Consider the following 10,829-nt stretch of genomic DNA (forward strand, 5'->3'; position numbering starts at 1 on the left):
AAGTTGCTCCTCTGCTTTCCTTTCATATCGCACTAAAGCGCACCATCATAGTTGTCCAACGTGCACCACTGACCCCAACGTCAGAAACTTATTGTGATCTTTGCCATAGATCTAAATGCAGATTTCCCTTCAGTCATTGTTCCTATTCAGACACATACCAGTTAAACACTCCTTGTGACTGAAGCTCCTGCCATCTGAGCCCTAACAAGGAACCCTCTTTGAAAGTCACTTTTCCACTTGTCATCTTGATATAAATTCAGAATCAACTGGCCTGCACCATCTGCATTCGTTGTGTTTCTCATCTCATTGTGGCAGGTTTGTCCTCCCATTTGTCAACATTCAGTTGCAACAGATTCCAGCATCATCAGCGTTTCATTGCCTGAACACATTTTCCACCCTCCCATGGTATATCGTAGTGCAGCTGTCAACTGGACCAAGGAACAGTTTCAGGAAACATCGGTGTCGATATGAAAATGTCATAATAATCCCTGAGAACTTGCTGTGAGCTACAGTCCGGTGCAGGTTTTAGACACCTGAAGGGGAAAGTGGTCAACGTTTAGAGAGTGTATGCTCACAGTTATGGAAAAAACATCTCACCAAACATTGTCTCACTTTCTACAGATGCAGACAGAATCCAGACTGGACTCACCAGATGGAAACAGAAATTAGCACGACAGTGAAACATCACAGAGGAGAACGATGCTGTGCAGGATGTGATGGAAGTGAACTGTAAATTATTTTAGTGTTCAGTTGTCAGTGGCAGCAGCAGCAGGTAGCAGAACACTTGGCTGGAATTCAAGCTTCTTTTTGTGACCTGTACAGAGGATGTTTAGGATGAAAGCCACTGTGTGAGATTTGAGAAATGCTGAGCAGAGAAGCTGAACCGAAAGCAAAACATTTCACAGAGNATTTCGTACCACAAACATGTGAAAGTGAGTCGGCACGACAAATAAAGCTCATTGAATCCTGGAATCCTTGAGTGTTTTTGTTTGAGTCACATTCAAAAACTTGCCCTGACCTGACCTGCCTTCAGTGTGACTCAGCAGCACCACAAACTTCTCCAAAATGCTCAGAAAGTTAAGCCGGCATCTCCTAATACTGCTGTTTTGTTATTGTCATGATGGTTTAGTGCAGGGGTGTCAATCTCAAAAACACAGTGGGCCAAAATTTAAAACCTAAACGAAGTCGCGGGCCAACATTGAACAAATGAACCTTTTAATATGGACCGAAACAAATTTAGCTTTAACATTGAACATGGAACAAGCAACGCTTATTACCAGACATTATATATAACTTAATAGTGGAGACATGCAAAATCAAATTCTAAATAAAAAACACATCAATGGCACAGTGACAGTTGTAGTGTGAAGTCGCTATGCCTACTGTCTCAGAGGAGAGGGAGTTTCTGGGTCCTGTCCTGATTGACGTACCAAAACAACAGCAGGGCATTATGGGATTTGTAGTATTAGCGGTGAATGTGCTGTACAGTATAATACCAGGGGCAGCTCTAGTAGTCATTTGGTATTGTCTCGCGGGCCAAATATAACTACAAAGCGGGCCAAATTTGGCCCACGGGCCAGAGTTTGACACCCCTGGTTTAGTGTAAGTCAGATAATTATGTTCATATTTGTAATTTTACACCTTCGCCATCACAGCCCATTCTGAACTGTCGCTGTGGGTATTTTTCAACTTTAAAAGAGTGTTTACAATTGTTGTGTTTGCTTTGCTTTGCCTCACACAGGAAACCAACGGAAAAGTATTTTCTGTCACTTATAGTACGGCCTAATGATGTTGTTAAGCGTCTTTAAAATGAAAACTGGTGTTTTTTGCTTTGTTTTTTAATATATCGAGATACTGAATTCAGTGTCCACATTCAGAAGTTGCCTCCTCTGGTGCCACCTTCAGGCCAAAATGTTTATTTAATTTCACTGAAAAGCAGCAAAGTTGTTGCTCTGTCCAACATTTCTGGTGTTTAATGAGCATTACAACCTCACATGGCTGCTAGTATGGAAACAGCACATCCTTAATGGGATGTATCAAAACATTTAATTCATACAGGTACATCTCACAAAATACGTAGATAAGTTTCTAGTTGTGCCATTAGCGGATACAGAAATAAATAAAACCAAATGGAAATAGAGGAAACATGAACTGTTTTATAGTGTATAGCAGGTTGTCGGTCGTGTCAAACACAACCACGGTGTGTCAGTGTGTGACAGTCGTGAGGCGATCAGCAGGAGCCAGATGTCCCGGAGAAGACATCACACCTGCCCACAAAGTCTCTCAAGCTGTTGGTGCGTCTGCAGGGGAATGTAGGTCGGGGTAAGAGAGGCCACCTGGTAGACTAGCTGCTCCTCTCCTGACATCCTTCTGGACAATCTGCTGCTAAAAATGATGAACGTTAGAAATGGCATGAGGTCAAGGAAATTTATAAAAAAATAGACCTTTTATTATATGCATTCATTTTAATTTCATTTTTTGACAAACAGCTCAAAAAATAACTTCATATTGTTCATTTGAAGTTACTGAGGGGGTGATATGTGTCACTGTTATGAAGTCTCCAATGCATTTAGTGTCACTTACTATTATTATACATTTTCTATGTGACTTTGGTTTTAATTCTTCTTCATTCATTTCTGTCACACACCCCTATGTGGCCTCGCCAAACCATGTTTTATGTTTCAAGTCACAGTACTTGTGACGTGTCCTTTAAGTCCACATTTCTAATCCTGATATTAAAAAGTCTAATTTTGTAGTCTAGCTTAATTTATGAATGTTTAATTCCTCCTGACTTTATTGGTTTCATTACAAGGTCTGGCACCATTTTTACATGATATAAATATTATTGTGTTACTGAATATTACTGAAAACTGTCCATTTTGGGGACTCGTCCCCCTTTTCAAGGACAAAACACGAGTCCCCACAATGTATAGAAACTTTAAGGGTTTAGTAGAAGGTCCGTGCAGGTCTCCAGGACATTAATTTAAATCAATGCAGCATTTGTGTAAAACCTGTGAAACTTTGGTTCATGAAGTGCTGTGGATGCATTTTTTCTTTTACGTACAGGTTGACCATAAGAATTAGTTCCACCCTTGAAAGGGCAGCAGTGTGTTTCTCCTGCTCCCGGAGATGTGATGCCTCCGTGGGGAGAGAATCAGCCTCCATATGCTGGTCTAATCCAGTCCAGGTGGTCCTGTCTGCTCCTATTAGAGGAGGCCGCGGCCGGAGGAGCCTCCGCCCTGCCGACTCTGAAGCGGAGAGCAAAGCTGTGTGCAGCGTTGATCTTCGGCTTACTCTGAGATTACAGAAGGTGAAGGTCCGACTCTGACTGCTTGATTTCAAAACTGATTCTTGAGGTAAAGATGCTTCGTGATTTCTGCAAGTTCCTCCTGCGCAGCCCGGTTTGGAGGAGTCAGCAGTTGATCGGAAGGAACAGAGAGCCGATGAGACAATCAAGAGCACTTGATCCTCATTAACCCTCCCACATGTCGTTTTTGTCCAGTGAACGATAACGAGCAGAAGACGTAGAGAGTTTACACACCTTCACTTCCACGCTTCTGATGCTTCGTCATCACATATCTGACCGACTTTTACATTCTCAACACTGATAAAAGAAGCAATCGTATGCACGGGTGTAACAAACTTTAATCAAGGCTTCTGAGCATCATTCATGATCAGGAATGGCAAATAAAACAATAAATAAATAAATAATCTACAAGCTAACAGTCAAAGTACTTATACTGTTGGGGTGTAAAAGTGACAAACAAACCAGTGTTTGGAGCCTCAGATGGGTGACGGTTGACAACACGAGGACAAATTCAGCGAGTTACTGAACACAGAGACTCTCACGTTTTCTGGGGTTGTAAAATTTATCCTGAGATGTTTCTCAGCTTCACATTCCAGCAGAAGCAAAGCTCATCCTCTGTTCCAGCCAGGATGCAGGAAGCACTGTTCATTTCATTCAATGACCGTTTTTATTATCTGAGTGCCTTTGTTTTGTTGTAGAGACTAAACAAATGAGCTGAACTGATCCTGGACTCACCAGAACCTGCAGACCAGAGCAGCCACAACATCAACCAGCCCAAAGCTAAATTTATCCTCCACTGAATTTGAACTGCGCACAAACAAATCGTCAAACATTAATGCAACACAGACGGAGGCAACTTTTCCTCTTCAGCATGTACGTCTCTGGATTTTACGTTTCTACTCCATGATGCAGCTCATCTTCCTGTGAACCTCCCGACCTGGTACAGCCCAGTGCGTCACCTTGTAGCTCAGGTTTATTGTTCACTTCCTGTTTGGTCCTGTGCGGTCATGGTCCTCACCCATCTGGCACCTTCTGGCCGAAATCAATCCAAACTACCGAGTATTTGCAAATATGATCCGACTCAGGTTTGTAACTGAAGAGTTCATTTGCATAAACAGATAATTCCATTTCTGTAGATTTTCAGAAGCCTTATTATTTTGTTGTTTGCTTGAGATCACATCAATCAAACTGAAGCTGAGTGGATGTGACTCAGTAGAAATGACAACAACAGAGATAACTTCAGTTTGATTGATGTCGTCTCAGGGAGACGATGGAGAAGTGGGTTTTCTGAAGCTTTGTGAAGACGGAGTTATCTGTTTGTGCAAATGAACTCTTCCGTTGTCCATCTTTTCATTTGAATTCACAGCTCTGCTCTCCCATCAGACAGTTGATCTTCTTCCACCACGTCTCCGACAGGCTCTTGATCTTATCGGGGGTCTTCTTCCTCAGAGTCAGCCTCTGCTGCTGCTGCTCAGCGCTGTGACTGTCCGTCTGCTGGATGCTGGCCAGGATGGCTGAGTCAAAAGTGTCCTTCAGGTTCTTCTGGGTCAGCGCCGAGCACTCTGCGAAGCCCACCGCCCCGAGTTCCTGGGCCAGACGCTGGCCCTCCTCGGTGCCCACCGGCCGCTCCTGGTTCTGTGCCAGGTGGATCAGGACCTGGACGTCTTCCCTCAGGTCCAGCTGGGTGCCAACCAGGACCAGGGGCGCGTCGGGACAGTGCTGATGGATCTCAGGAACCCATTTTTCGATCAGGTTGCGAAAAGAGCAGGGGCGGACCACGCTGTAGCAGAGGAGGAAGACATCGGCGTTTTTGTAGCANAAGAAGCTGTGTGGTTTACTAGGATGAACCGTGATGAGCCTGTAGATGTGAAGACAGATGCAGAGTTCACAGATCGTGTGCAGTATCTTTGTGGTGAGAACTACTGCAATCTGAGAATCACAGACCTGAGAAAGAGCGACTCAGCTGAGTACAAGTTCATGTTCAGAACAAACCAACCAGGAGGGAAAGCTATTGGTTCACCAGGAGTCAGACTGTCTGTCACAGGTAGGACTTTGTTTTGAAGATATGTCACTGCAAATATAAAAGCTGCTGCTGCTACTGTTGGACAATCATTCTGATGATATTCTTTTTCTGCACATACAGCTCTCTGGGTGCAGGTGGTAGACACGTCAATGTGGTATCCTTCCTGGAAAAAGTTGAAATGTAGCAGCAGTTGTGATCTACCTGATCATCACTCCTACATCTGGTACATGAATGGACAGGAGTTTCATAGAATAACACCTTTTTTTGCCAAATACTTTGATCGTTCAGACAGCATTGCATGTGCTGTTACAGGACATGAGAAGTTTCCGTCTCCTTCAGTGTGTGAGTTTAGTCTTCTACTCTCTATATTTTATTCCCTGTACCATCACTGTTTGTATTTTCATTACAAGAGTCCTCATAACTCCTGTCTGTTCTTTCATTGGTCCAACTACTGCTGTCAGTGTCCAAACAACTGTATCACTTGATCTGTATTGATGCTAAAAGTGCTTTTTACAAAATCGTCATCTTCTTTTAGGTGTTCGTGGTCAAACCTGTAACAGAGTGACTTACACCCACAGAAGCATCTGTGCCCTCAGAGGATCATCGGTGGACATTTCCTGCACATACGTTCATGAAGATGATGTTGTGACAAAGTTCTGGTTCAATCTTGGACGCAGGTCTCAATGGCGCCATTATTCACAACCTGAGGACATCAGCAGAGACTCTCAGTATGCAGATCGTGTTCAGGTCTCTGAACATGGAGGACGCTCCACTCTGACAATCAGAGACCTGAAGGACACTGATTCAGCTGAGTATCACTTCAAATTCAAAACACAAGAGTTTGAATGGAAGAGCAGTTTACCTGGAACAATTCTGACTGTCACAGGTACTGTGAACACAATCTGAGGAACATGAATGCATTGAAGGATGTAAAATGGAGAAAGTGTGTTTATATGTGTGAGTACATCTTGATTCTTGGCATTACTTTGTGTTCTCATATCCAGTTCTGCAGGTGCAGGTGACCAGAACAATATCAGTCCATCAGTCTTATACTGAGGCGGAGCTGAAGTGTCAAAGCAGCTGCAGCCCAGCTGGTCGTCTTTCCTACATCTGGTTCAAGAACGGACAGAAAAACACAACGCAGAAAACTTCTACTTACACAGACTCCTTTTATCCAGGAGACACCATCTCCTGTGCTTTCAAGGGGCAAGAGGATCACCGCTCTGCTTCAGTGTGTGAGTTCACTTCACTGTGTCATCAAGAAAATGTCAAAGTTTTGCCCAAAGTAACCAGACAGTGTGCTGCTTGTAGTGTGTGAGACTCAAGAGGGCATCCCACCCTACTGTCTGTCATATTGTACTGTCATTTTAAAGGCTTTGCTACAGTGAAGGGGGGCTTTATTTATCATTGATTTAGGGACAGAATGAAAATGGGCTTGAATAAGGTGTAAACCTTCCTTTTACCTTCACAATTAGCACTATGTCTGCTTATAAAATACTACCTACTTTAAGAAAAATAAATAACGATAAAGCATTAACGCATGGTATTAAGTGTTAACAGTTATGTCTCTGCAAGTCTGATTTAGTTTATAAAAATAATGGTCATCAACTATGTAGGATATACTTTATGTTCATCTGAACAACTATCTGCATCAATCTCCAGATCCTTCAAAGCTTCCCTCTGTGTCAGTGAGCCCCTCTGCGGAGATAGTGGAGGGAAGTTCACTGAATCTGACCTGCAGCACTGATGCTAACCCAGCAGCTACGTACACCTGGTACAAGGAGGATGAAGACTCACCAAAAGCATCAGGACAGATCTTCACCATCCCTGACTTCAGAGCTGAACACAAAGGGAACTATTACTGTGAAGTCCAGAACACCAGAGGACGTCATAACTCCACCTTACATCTGACTGTTGTATCAAGTGAGTTGCACATGACATAGAATCGACACTATAAGGAATCCTCACATGGAGCGCCTGTAAAACGCATTCACCCCCATTGGCGTTGTTGCCTTTGTGTTGCTTTTCAACACTGAATCATGGTCGATGTTCTTTGCAAAACTGCTCAAACTCTGTCAAGCTGCAGGGGGACTGTGAGTAAACATCCCATTTCAAGTCCAGCCAGTCGTTGTCTTGCTGGAAAACAAATCTTCCTACAGGTTGCAGTCCTCTTGCTATACTCCACAGCATTCATTCTACATTATAACTGTAGAAGCCTTTCCAAGAGTCTGTTGCTGAGAAGCTGCCCCCACTGTGCTTCACAATGGGGTTTGTGATGTTGTACAGTGTTTGGTGTCCACCTAACATGGCGGTAGGGTGGCCAAAAGTCTCATCAGACCAGTAGATCTTTATCCACTTGATTTCAGAGTCCCCCACATGCCTTCTGGCAAACTCTAGCCAAGATTTATTATGCTGTTATTAAGCTTTGACTGGTGCAGTAGTTGTATGCACGGTCTCTCCCAGCTCAACCACTGAAGCTTGTCACGCCCATAGAGAAGTCAAAGGAGTCTCGGTGGCCTCCCTCACTGGTCTCTTACTTGTGACTCCTTCAGAGAAGTCATGGGAGTCTCGGTGGCCTCCCTTGCTCATCTCAGTTTTTCTCCAGGCAGATTCACATTGTGTCGTATCCCTTCCATTTCTTAATGATGGATTTAATGTACTCTGAGGGATATTCAGTGACTTGGACATTTTCTTGGCTAACCATCTGACTTGTGCTTTTCAAAAAACTTTTTTAAGTGTTGCATGGAGCATTCCTTTGTCTGCATGGTGTAGTTATATCCAGGAGTACTGATTCACCAGTGACTGGACCTTCCACCTACAGGCGTCCTAACAGGAGAATCACTTGAGACATATTTAGTCCACTCACGTGATCTTCATTTCACTACTTGTATGACTTCTACCTCCAGCTGGCTGCACCTGTGTTGAATCAGGTGAGTCAGATAAAGGTGGTGAATACTTATTATTAATTAATTGGCATCACTTTGTAGAAATCTGTTTTCACTTTGACATAAAAGAGCCTTTTTTTTGTAAATTCTTGTCAGACAGCCAAATGAGATTGAGCATGATTCAGTGTTGAAAAATAACAAAAAGTAACACGTTCAAAGTAGAAGATTCATACTTTTATAGGCACTNGGACTCCTTTTATCCAGGAGACACCATCTCCTGTGCTTTCAAGGGGCAAGAGGATCACCGCTCTGCTTCAGTGTGTGAGTTCACTTCACTGTGTCATCAAGAAAATGTCAAAGTTTTGCCCAAAGTAACCAGACAGTGCGCTGCTTGTAGTGTGTGAGATGTGGTCATCAACTATGTAGAATATACTTTATGTTCATCTGAACAACTCTCTGCATCAATCTCCAGATCCTTTAAAGCTTCCCTCTGTGTCAGTGAGCTCCTCTGGGGAGATAGTGGAGGGAAGTTCACTGAATCTGACCTGTCGCACTGATGCTAACCCAGCAGCTAAAACTACTTTGTACAAGGGGAACCAAACTCTGTCTCTAGGATCAGCAGGAATTTATCACTTCACCTCCATCAGCTCTGAGGACAGAGGAATGTACTCCTGCAAGTCTGAAGATGAGCAACCTGTGTTTTTATTCCTAGATGTCCTGTGTAAGTAAACACCAGCAAGTCAGCTGGGTTTAAAAATACATGTAAACACTGTTTGTTCTGTTTAGGAAAGTAGAATGAATGTCCATTTGTAATGACGTCTGTCACTACACTGTATCGGTAACACTGAACCAGAAGCTTCCAGGACAGCTTTGAAGTGACTGAGAAGGTATTCATGTTGTTCCTCCAGATGCTCCAAAGCCTCCCTCTGTGTCAGTGAGTCCCTCTGCTGAGATAGTGGAGGGAAGTTCAGTGAATCTGACCTGCAGCAGTGATGCTAACCCAGCAGCTACGTACACCTGGTACAAGGAGGATGAAGACTCACCAACAGCATCAGGACAGATCTTCACCATCACTGACTTCAGAGCTGAACACAGTGGGAGTTATTACTGTGAAGTCCAGAACACCAGAGGACGTCGTAACTCCACCTTACATCTGACTGTTGGTAGGTAAATATTTTTATTTAACGTCAAATGCAACCAACGTTGGTGCACTGAAAATCCCCTTTAACTGCAAGGACATCTTGAATCTCTTTCGACAGTGATGACGACCCACCAACTGGCCGATAAACGTACATTATCACTTAGCAGGCTGATGAAGATACAATAGGCCTCATATCTGTACCTCTTCCTTTGCAGGGAAAACGGCATTAATACCAAATGTCATCAGGTTAACTTTGGTGGTCCTGATTCTGATCTCTGTGCTTGCTTTGGTTCTTTGGATAAGGTAAAACAACGAAAAATCCATTATCAGTCTTTTACCTTCCCATTCAAAGATTTACTTTTAAACCTTGATTGCTTTGCTTTTGGTTTCATTCCAGGAGGAAGAAGTCCTTGAGCCACGTCACCGAATCAAATGAACCTGTAGAGATGATAGAGGTGAGAGACAGCGACACATCGAGCCATGTGGTCAGAATGTACTCAGTAGTGTGGTTCAGATGTCTTGCTCTACAAATTCAGAGGCACTCAGTTTTGCTTAATGTGAGATGATTATCAAGATACATTTTAAACAGACAGGTGGCAAATGAAAGGAAAAAGCATCCTAAATTGTTGTAGTGAAGTGTCGGGTCACCTCATGCAGTCAAAGAAAAGTTTCCTTCCTCCTTGGCATTTATGACTGGCATCCATTGAGTCTCTGATAAACATCATTCTTCCGAAAGATGTTTCCTCATTTGATGTTTTGATGGTGGTGGCGTCTGACGCATTGATCAGTGTTCAGCTGGGTCAAGCATTCAGACCTGGACTGGTCTCCTGATGTACGCCACACATAAACTCACATACGTGTCAAGAATCTGATGAAAGACGACTCATCTGACGGGATCACTGTTTTTCCACATCTCTGTCGACCAGTGTGCTGCACAGTGGCTCAGTGGTTAGCACCGTTGCCTTGGAGCACGAAGGTCGCTGGTTCGCGTCCCGCTGAGGACACCCAGGATCTTTCTGCGAGGATGTTCTCCCCGTGCAGCGTGGGTTCTCTCCAGGTTCTTCCTCCCCACCTGCCTTCACCCTGAGTCAGCTGGGATAGACTCCAGGCCCCCACCACCCTCGTGAGGCAGATGGCTTCGACTGGTGGCTTCAAGTGGCTACACTTAGAGACAGACAACCAAGTCACACCTACGGACAATTTAGAATCACCAATCTGGACTGTGGGAGGAAGTCGGAGAACCCGGAGAGAACCCACGCTGCACGGAGAGAACATGGAGACTCCACACAGAAAGATCCCGGGTGTCCTCACCGGGACACAAACCAGCAACCTTCTAGCTGTGAGGCAACAGTGCTAACCACTGAACCACCTTGCAGCTGTAATGGAGATATCTCGCTATGTAATTCTGAACAGAGTGTTCTTGCTGACAGTCCAATCATGTCCTGCATTGACATTTTCAGTCACCTTATGGAA

The 10,829-nt window shown here is 43.9% G+C and overlaps 1 protein-coding gene across 1 annotated transcript in view; it reads left to right on the forward strand.

Moving 5' to 3' along the window:
- LOC103359075 (uncharacterized) overlaps positions 1 to 10,829 on the forward strand; it is a 24,646-nt gene that overhangs the window by 3,228 nt on the left and 10,589 nt on the right. The window contains exons 5-12 of the mRNA XM_008284272.1: positions 4,674 to 4,792; positions 4,859 to 5,351; positions 5,451 to 5,672; positions 5,866 to 6,216; positions 6,335 to 6,565; positions 6,993 to 7,253; positions 8,688 to 8,936; positions 9,124 to 9,378. Of these exons, the coding sequence (XP_008282494.1) occupies positions 4,674 to 4,792; positions 4,859 to 5,351; positions 5,451 to 5,672; positions 5,866 to 6,216; positions 6,335 to 6,565; positions 6,993 to 7,253; positions 8,688 to 8,936; positions 9,124 to 9,378 (2,181 nt within the window). The remainder of the gene's footprint in view (positions 1 to 4,673; positions 4,793 to 4,858; positions 5,352 to 5,450; positions 5,673 to 5,865; positions 6,217 to 6,334; positions 6,566 to 6,992; positions 7,254 to 8,687; positions 8,937 to 9,123; positions 9,379 to 10,829) is intronic.

This window comes from Stegastes partitus, unplaced genomic scaffold (genome assembly GCF_000690725.1).
Source record: "Stegastes partitus isolate 25-593 unplaced genomic scaffold, Stegastes_partitus-1.0.2 Scaffold352, whole genome shotgun sequence".
NCBI classification, from domain to species: domain Eukaryota; kingdom Metazoa; phylum Chordata; class Actinopteri; family Pomacentridae; genus Stegastes; species Stegastes partitus.